This window comes from Ipomoea nil, unplaced genomic scaffold, assembly GCF_001879475.1.
Source record: "Ipomoea nil cultivar Tokyo-kokei standard unplaced genomic scaffold, Asagao_1.1 scaffold0327, whole genome shotgun sequence".
Classification (NCBI taxonomy): Eukaryota; Viridiplantae; Streptophyta; class Magnoliopsida; order Solanales; family Convolvulaceae; genus Ipomoea; species Ipomoea nil.
The window spans coordinates 1,685,136-1,694,453 of record NW_017616755.1 but is presented as its reverse complement, the minus strand read 5'-3'; the positions used below and the strand labels follow the sequence as shown (position 1 = coordinate 1,694,453).

The following is a 9,318-nucleotide window of genomic DNA, read 5'->3' as shown; positions in this document are numbered from 1 at the left end:
ACTAAAGAGACTAGTCAAATTCTAGTCCCTGGACTATCAAATTTCCGGATTTTTAGAGAGAAATTACCAAGGAAAGCTTGGATTAATTCCTCAATTAATCACAATTAGAAGTTAGATTTACGGGGTGTCACAGATATTTTGTGTTGTTTGTTGATGACTACACACGTTATGTATGGTTTTATCCTATGCGTTTAAAAACTTATGTGTATGCTATCTTCGAACAGTTTTGGTCACTTGTTGAACATTCATATGGTCGTAAGATTGTCTCTATACAGTCTGATTTAGGGGGAGAATATAAGCGGTTGCACCGTACTTTTGTCTTCTTAGGTATTAATCATAGGCAATCTTGTGCCTATACCCATGAGAAGAATGGTAGGGTTGAACGTAGGCATCGTCACGTTGTGGAGAAGGGTCTGGCTCTCATGGCTCAGGCTTCGGTTCCACAGCGCTACTGGGATTATGCTTTTGAGACTGCGGTCTATCTTATCAATAGATGCCTACTCGTGTCTTAGATAATGTTAATCCTCATTTTCGTTTGCAACTTTCTAATCCATCTTATTCCTTTTTACGCGTGTTTGGCTACCTCTTTTATCCTTTGTTGAGTCCATACAATCGTAACAAGTTGCAGTATCGGTCTTCCCCGTGTGTCTTTCTTGGTTATCCATCTTCGTTTCGTGGGTGTCGTTGCTTTGATCCTGCCACTAACAAGGTATTCATTTGCTGCCATGTGCGGTTTGATGAGACCATATATCCGTTTGCTTCTTCTGTGCCTTCTCAGGTTCCCAGCTCTAGTCCGGTTGCTCCGTCGGGTGTTGGTGCCGTTCGGGTTGACTCTGGCTCCGGTGTGTGTGGTGCTGTGCCGGAACCTGGTACGGTGTTGGTGGCGGGTTCCAGTGGCTCCACGACTGACTCAAGCTCTCAGACCGTGACAGGCGTGGTCTCGGGTGGCGTGGTCTCGGGTGCAGCTACCGGGACCAAGCGGGGCTATCATTCGGTGAAGGTTGTTCCGCCCCGGTTTCATGTTATGGCGACTCGTTCTCAAGGACCGACTCAGCATGTTTCTCTTATGGCAGTTCCTGAGCCGACATGTTATTCTCAGGCGGTTCGGTATCTGGAATGGCGTGAGACCATAGATCTTGAGTTCAATGCCTTGCTCCAAAATAACACTTAGCGTTTGGTTAGTCGCACGCCAGGCATGAATGTTGTGGAGTGCAAATGGGTGTTCAAGACGAAGCGCAAGGCAGATGGAACGATAGAACGGTACAAGACTCGGTTGGTCACTAAAGGCTTTAATCAGGTGGCTGGGCAGAACTTTTTTGAGACTTTTAGTCCTGTTGTTAAACCAACCACTGTGCAGCTTCTCCTATCCTTAGTCGTCTCTCGTGGTTGGACTATTTGGCAGTTGGATGTCCATAATGCCTTCCTTAATGGCAATCTTGCAGAGACTGTTTACATTAGGCAGTCGCCCGGTTATGAAGACAAGTCACAGCCGGACTATGTGTGTCTTTTGTAGAGGTCACTTTATGGTCTTAAGCAGGCTCCTCAGGCGTGGTTCAATAGGTTGAATGCTTTCTTGGTGTCGGTTGGCTTTTCTCCGTCCAAGACTTATGTTTCCCTATTCATTTATACTAGTGACTCTGTGTGTTTATATTTGCTTGTGTATGTTGATGATATCCTTGTTATGGGTTCTGATGCTTCTCGTGTTACTCGTCTTCTTGCTGACTTGGCCTCAGAATTTAAGATCCGTGACATGGGTGCTCCGTCTTTCTTTCTTGGCATTGAGACGGTCTTCCGGGATGGCGGTTTGTTTCTTTCTCAGCAGCGATACATGCGGGATATTTTGAATCGTGCAGGCATGGTGGATTGTAAACCGTTGGCTACTCCAATTCTTGTGTCTCGACCATCATCTGATTCCGCGGTTCCCTATGCGGGTCCCACGCAGTATTGTAGTCTTGCTGGGGCTCTTCAGTACCTTACTGTCACACAGTCGAATCTATCATTTTCCGTGAATAGGATTTGTCAGCACATGCACTCTCCGACTACTGCATTGGGCTATGCTCAAACGCGTGCTGCGGTACGTTAAAGGTACTCTCCATTTTGGTATGTTTATTCGTCGTTCATCCTCTATTGCCATGCATGCTTTTTCGGATTCGAACTGGGCTGGTGATCCGGATGACAGAAAATCAACAAGTGGTTTTGCGGTTTTTCTTGGTGGTAATCAGATTTCCTGGTCTTGACGGAAGCAACGTACAGTTGCTCGTTCGTAACTGAGGCAGAATACAAGGCACTGGCTGATGTGTCTGCAGAAGTCACATGGCTTGTATCTCTATTGCGTGAACTTGACATCTCGTTGGATGTGCCTCCTACTCTCTGCTGTGATAACCTGGGTGCGACCTATCTCTGTTCCAATCCGGTCTTTCATGCTCGCATGAAGCATGTGGAAATTGACTACCACTTTGTTCGTGACAAAGTGACTAAGAAGGAGTTGCAGGTTAGCTTTATTTCAACCATGGATCAGCTCGTTCATGTGTTCACTAAAGCTCTGCCTTGTTCGCATTTTTCTACTCTGTGTGGCAAGTTCAGTGTTGTTGCTAGCCAACCTTGCGCTTGAGGGGGAGTATTAGGAGTCTATTATTATTAGTATTCATCTTGTAATAGGCCAGGTTTACTATTCTTTGCTAGATATACTCTTGTACAGACTCGTTTATTCCATTATTCTGATATATCGTATCCTCATCATTCGAATCCCAATTTATAATTTTGTTACAAGGTTAATGAAAGGATTCATATATTCATTTGACCTTTAAATTTAAGAGTAAATACCATCTAAGGTCCTCCGAGTATAGTGATTTTACCACCTTTAGTCCTAAACTTTCAAATTGACCATTTGTGGTCCTTCGACTTTCAAATTTAACCATTCGTGGTCCAAGTTAACCACTCATGGTACTTCAACTATTAAATTTTAACCATGGTCCTTTCAAGAGGACCACGGTTTGTTAAATTTCGAAACTTGAAGGACCATGGGTGGTTAACATAGACCACGAATGGTTAAATTTGAAAGTCGAAGAACCACAGATGGTCAATTTGAAAGTTTAGGACTAAACGTGACAAAACCATTATACTCGGAGGACTTCAGATGGTATTAACTCTTAAATTTAAATTAAAATATGAAGAGTTACAACTATTCATATAAAATTTAAATGAAGAGCTGCAATTTTTCATATTCAAATTTTACACCTTTTCGTTTATTATTTAATTTATAAATTCTCTAACATTATTGCCTGTCTACATACTATATTTCTCTATTAAAAAAAAATTAAAATTATACAAGCCTCATATTCAACAAATGGACAAGGGGATGGGATAATTAAGAGGGGTTAGCAATATTTAATTCTTATCTCTAAGATAAATGATTCATGAATTCTAACAATAATAATATAACTGCTATCCATGTCAGAAACATTGAACCATTTATTTACACCAACAAATTAATCTGCATGTATGTATATATATCCATCATATCCTTTCTTCCAAATACGAAAAACAACAAAAGATAGGCAGCTTCAAACCATTTAATTAATTTCTAGGTAAGCTAATTAAGTTGATCCATGGCTATGGCTATGGCTAAGTTGTCCCCTTCCATGTTAGCCATCCTCTTGCTCATCAGCATTGCCATGTTAGCCACCCACGGCGTGACAACAGCCAAGCCCAGCCCGAAACTCGAGGACTGCTTGAAGAGGGCTACTGCTGGAAAGTGCAGGCAAGAGTTTGTTACTGGTGCTCTCAAAAAGGGGAGTGTGGTTAAACGTTGCTGTGGTGTATTGAGGGATGTTGGCAAGGATTGTTTCATTGGGATTTTGAAGGATCACCAGCTTTCTACCCATGACAATGTTAATTGGGATGGCTTCTGGAACAACAGTACCAAGATTTTGCAACAATGTCAATTCTCATCTTAACTAAAACTCTAATGTCATTCAATCTATGTAATGTAAACTGTAAATGAAAGCTTTTAAAGAATCCATAACAAATGAACATAAATATCTGATGAATTTGCAACATGTCCTGCTTTTCATAAAACTCAAGTTTAGGGAGAAAACAGGTGTATACAATGAAATGTCACAACTCATGAAGATTTTAGATAAATTACCAGGATCTAGAACTCAACTGCCCTGTCTATTTCTTCAACAACAATACCCCTACAGCATACTCAATTTATCGTACATGTTTTCCATGCTACATATGGCACAATTTATTAATTAACCTCTGTAATCGGAGGGCAAAGCAGTTTCTTGATTCTGATCTGAGCCGAACATATAACTGGTCTTCTCCTATCGCTTTCTTTGTTGTATCCTCACGGTGATTCCATTTGTATAGAATTACCATGCAAAGTCTATAAAGGAACCAAGCTGATCAAATTAGCAATGAAATCAAATGGGCATCATAGACTCGCTTCTGATGAAGCAGATCTAGCCCTGGAATCTAGAAACCAAGCTTTCTCGCACTAGCATATCATCTTGGTGGCATATTTACAGCAGGAGGTACATCAGCAACAGCTGATGGAGTCTGTGGCCGTGGCGTACTTATCTCAGATATTCCAAATTCATTAAGCATATTCTCCATACACCATTCAATGTCACCTGTTAACAACATAAGGAAATTTCACATTTCATGTTAACATTATTAAATAAATCAGTGTAACCATTGTATAACCACTTTAAACAAGGATACCATCTGTCTTCCACATTTCTGTTAAGCTAAGACCAGGAATAGGATCTGACTGGAGCCAATAATCTGTGTCATTCTGTAAAAGAAAATAAGCATTTCAAACCTGTAATATTATATGGAACATGGTGATGGGAAAAGAAGATAGTGTTTGTATTTCTATGTATTACAATATTATTTTAATCTTAAGTATAATTTTCTTATCAGTCCAGCAAATCAAGTTAATAACAACCAGACTCACATCAGCATCTGAAGGGACAATCTTCATCATTCCTCCATTGAATTCCAGCGAAGCACCAAGATCACAGCTCATTTGACTATCATTATGTGCTAGTGATCCATTATCAGGCAGACTATTAATCACAGTTGATCTATCTTTTGATGGATTTTCATTAGAGCCTGAACTTGAAGCAAGTGGGACAGTCATTGATGGTTCAACACCAGTCATCTCCTCAAATTTCTCCTCAAATTGACTAAATAAAGATGAAGTTCAAATACAATATGAGATAAGAAACTCATTTTTTTTTTTGACAGTTAGGATCTTGAAAGAAGAAAATTGCTAGTAAGACTTTGTAACCAAATAAACAGAAGAAGCATTATGCCTTTTACCTGACAAGGTAGACATCAATTGGGCCCATTGTGCTTCTCAGAATTATCCTATATCTCCTCTGGGGGTAATCAACTGCCTGTTGTTACAAGAAGCCAGGTGCATCAGTCACTACAAACATATAATACACATATAGCATAAGATTTTGGTTTTTAAACATACCTCATCAGGCTCAGGGACTTCCAATGTGGTCCCATGTGGAGCTTTAATTGCTATCAGGGTTTCATTCTGTCAAATTAAAAGGATTAAAGTTGGCATCAGATAGGTGTAAACTCATTTATGATCCAATGTATATTGTTTTACCCACAAGCATGAAAATACTCCATAACACTGATGGCTCATACTGAAACCATAAACCAAGTACCTGAAAGCAGGGTAGACTTTTGATATCCTCTTCAGTTACGAAAAGCCATCTAGAAAAGATCACAATTGAACAGCGGGGCATCAGTGAAGTTTAAAAATTACATAGGAAAGAGATACTCCTGGTTGAGGGCATTAAGGTTACCTCTTGTCATTTTCATCTTCGCTCAAACCCCTCAACTTTTCCTGCATTTCTCTGCAGTCATCTGAACCATCAATACAACAGCAACAAAAATATGGAGTACTCAAATATTTGATAACCATTACCTTATACGGCCATCCAATCTTTGTTCTTCCATGGTAAGGTTTTCAACTTCTGCCTGAAGACAGAAATACGAAGCTGAAAAGTAGCTTGACATTTGAACAAATTGTACCATTTACATTTTACATTTGACTGTTAAAGGCATCTCTAAGTAGATACTACCAAATATATTGATAAACAGAAGCTTACGATACCACTGTGTGGACAAGCCTCAAAAACATATTCTTGCAATAATATCAAAGAATTTGGACTTGGATAACAGTCTACTACATACCCGTAAAATTGTTGCATCGGTATCTACATCCCCTGGTCGCGAAGCATCAACTCCCCTATGCAGGACTTTAATGCTCAGTAAAATTAAACGTACCTTTTGATGGTAAAGAAAAACTGACATCAGCAAAACTAACTTACTTCCATTGGATCCTGTTCTTGAGCTTCTTTTCAATCAGACCAATCCCCTCAAGGACATTTGTAATGTCATATATACGTCTCTTTTGCACCTGTATAAAATAACTTCCAATTATAATTTTCTTAAATGCAGTCTTGACATGACATAATCTAGCAAGCAGATACCTCCAAAGCGTCTGCAGCATTGTTAAGATCAATCATACCATCTTCTGCATGCTTGATCAAGTTGATAAACTTTTTTGTTAAAAGTCCTGAAATACACTCATATTGGATCATGCTTCAAGGTCCAATAAAGAAGTATATGCAATCAAAGAATCCAAATATTGAGTAATGGAATTACCCAAGGAGCTGTCATAGCGGCAGCCAACGGGAGTCAGAGGGGAAGGACAACCTGAAAATTTGCAAAATTTTAATGTTATACATTTTTGTCTTCATCAGTAGAACCATGACACCATGTCAGCATAAAAACCAAGACGTGTAAAAGCATTCATGCACAGAAGTAAAACATGATATCTTGTAATAAAGAACATTTCTCACCAGCATTGGACACAGGTGTCGGTGGTCCAGACCTATTGCTCTTTGTGGTTTTTGGCCGCCCATATGCCTTTCCACCTTTTACAGGTGTTTGGAGGGGACTGTTGACCATATCAGTGTACCCAGGACTTGCACTCCATTCACTGGGCTCGGCTTCACAAGAAGCTGCTCTACCCTTTCTCTTTAACGGCTGAGAGAAGCCACACAATAGTAGTGTCAAAATTAGTGACTGAAATGGTAACTGAACACTGTAGTACACATGATAGTAATTTCAAGCCACAAACCATTGTCATCAAGTGAAAGTGGAAGTTTAAAATTCCTTACACACACTTTGGCAATTATTCCTCAACAGTCAACAATAAGAGCAAACTGGTGTGTAGTACTTCATATTGGCAAAATATCAATGTAAGGGTAAGCAAAAAGCAGATGAATAACTCATGCCAGATTGCCAGTGGATATAACATCAAATAATTCAACTTTTTATAATTAAGCAGGCAACCTGCACACGCCAATAGAATACATTTCTACACATAATGAAATTGTAAGTTGCTATATTCAAGTGTTCCTCCCTCAAGAACCTCATGTCCTAGTGTCCATGGCAATCATTTCAGTAACAACATCCTACGGCCTTGGTGCAAATTTGAGAAAGCTGCATCCTTAGAAATCAAGCAGAGAAAGGTGCAACCTATAACTATAAGCAAGATCTTATTTAACTTTTAAGGTTAATAAAGGTAGTATGGCAACTACTAAACAACTTATTGATATTCAATTTATCCTCAGTATTAAGAATGGCAATAGTCAACATCCCAAAGCAAGCATCTTATGTTGCAGATTGAGTACGAGTACTCAGAAAGTATTTGACACTTAATACAGAACAGGAGAGCCTCTTGCAGTGGATTTAGAAACAATTTGCACGAGCATTGTTTCTAGAACTAATCAGTAAAGGAAGCATAGAGTGGGATGTTTCAGCCATTCAACAAAATTGCAAAAACATTTTTTACCAGAAACAGCTCATATTACCCATTCGGAAGCCTTTGTTTATTCCATTACAAATAACTTGCTTCAGTATCTATAATTTCCGCCTGAGTATAGTTATATACTTAAGGAGTTGACTCTACTTGGAACACTTACCAATCTTAATGCATTTCCATAAAAGCAATCACATAAGTCTTTACAATCTCATCTCATCTCAACTCAAGTCATATCACCCACAATTCTTCAAAGTGAATATAATTTACAAATCAACAAATCACCAAATATAAGCTGCTCAAAAGTAACTATCGTCCGTAAAGAGGCAGTGGACATGTGTTTATATTCAGCCAATTATAATGCAGTTATAGAATGACAAGGAAATTCCATATTTATTTCAAATTTTACTTCGATTAAGATCATCTAATCCGAAATAATGGCATTTCTCATGGACCATCACCCATACACTCAAATTTATTCACAAAAACCCCAACTAAACAAATAAACTCCCCGCAAAAAATCACGAAATGCGTAAGAACCAAACAGGAACTCACTGGGGACTTGACTATAATAGCTTCAGGCTGGTGATTGATCCCGGCGGCGAGCCCAACATCGGCACCAGGGGTGGAGAATCGGTGATAGTCTTCGGGAGGGACAAACGGCGGCTTCATGGACGCGAAGGCGAGGTGGCGCCTGGTTGGCCTAGGGATCTGGACTCCTGAAACTCCGTTAGAGGGCGGTGCATTCGACGACGGAGACGGAGGTGGCGCCACCGCTCTGGTCGGAGTTCCAGACATAATTTTTAAAAAAAATTATTCAAAATCGAAAGATCGAGCTCTGCCGCCAGAGATGGCGATTCAATCAGCGATGGATGCAGAGTATAGAAGAAATGAAGAAAGGGTTTTGCAGAAATGAAGTATGGAGTGCGGTAAAGGGTTTGAGCCTTTGAGGGTTTGGTTGCGGGGGTGGAAGAGAAAGCAGAAAACGAGGGAAGGGAGGGAATTTTGGTTCGGAAAGATGTGGAGGGAAGCGCAAAGAAAAAGAAAAAACAAAACACGTGAAAATTTGTGGTAGTTTTTTACTCTCACCCTCCTTCTTTAATGTTATCATACATTCACCCCAAACTTCAGTTCATAAATAATCTATTCCAATGGGTCATAACTCATAAATGCCATGGTTAACCACAAATCAAATTATCACTGATTTTTTATTTTGATGAGATCAACGAGTAACCTTATTATTATATAAATAAATTAATGAAAAATTTGTAATTTATACCCCTTCGTAATATTACTATGTAAAATGGTCATTTTGAAGCAAAGTTTTGATTGTGATCACATTCAATTTGAGTTGAGTTAAAGTGGATTCGCGTTTTCCTAAGTGAAATGTTTAATTTGATATATTACACACTCAAAACAGATAATGAGTAATAAGAATTTGATTCTAAAAGTGCACA

General features: G+C 39.3%; 1 protein-coding gene across 1 annotated transcript; it reads right to left on the bottom strand.

Moving 5' to 3' along the window:
• Nucleotides 1-4,047: 4,047 nt before the first annotated feature.
• Nucleotides 4,048-8,889, bottom strand: LOC109171650 (transcription factor E2FA-like). Its single transcript, XM_019320721.1, has 14 exons — nt 8,417-8,889; nt 6,897-7,083; nt 6,700-6,750; nt 6,525-6,610; nt 6,363-6,451; nt 6,226-6,280; nt 5,957-6,009; nt 5,835-5,885; nt 5,694-5,742; nt 5,492-5,557; nt 5,332-5,408; nt 4,964-5,195; nt 4,729-4,801; nt 4,048-4,637 (listed from the first exon to the last, which is right to left on the bottom strand). Exons 1-14 carry the CDS (start codon nt 8,657-8,659, stop codon nt 4,510-4,512), a joined length of 1,440 nt encoding a protein of 479 aa, XP_019176266.1. The 5' UTR covers nt 8,660-8,889; the 3' UTR covers nt 4,048-4,509.
• Nucleotides 8,890-9,318: the final 429 nt, after the last annotated feature.

Bases quoted from the DNA above. Each gene is read 5' to 3' on its own strand.
- LOC109171650 (XM_019320721.1), bottom strand. From the start codon at position 8,659: ATGTCTGGAACTCCGACCAGAGCGGTGGCGCCACCTCCGTCTCCGTCG. The intron at 6,452-6,524 runs GTATCTGCTTGC...TATTTTATACAG, and splicing joins ATGCTGCAGACGCTTTGGAG to GTGCAAAAGAGACGTATATA. The intron at 5,743-5,834 runs GTAACCTTAATG...GATCTTTTCTAG, and splicing joins GAAGATGAAAATGACAAGAG to ATGGCTTTTCGTAACTGAAG.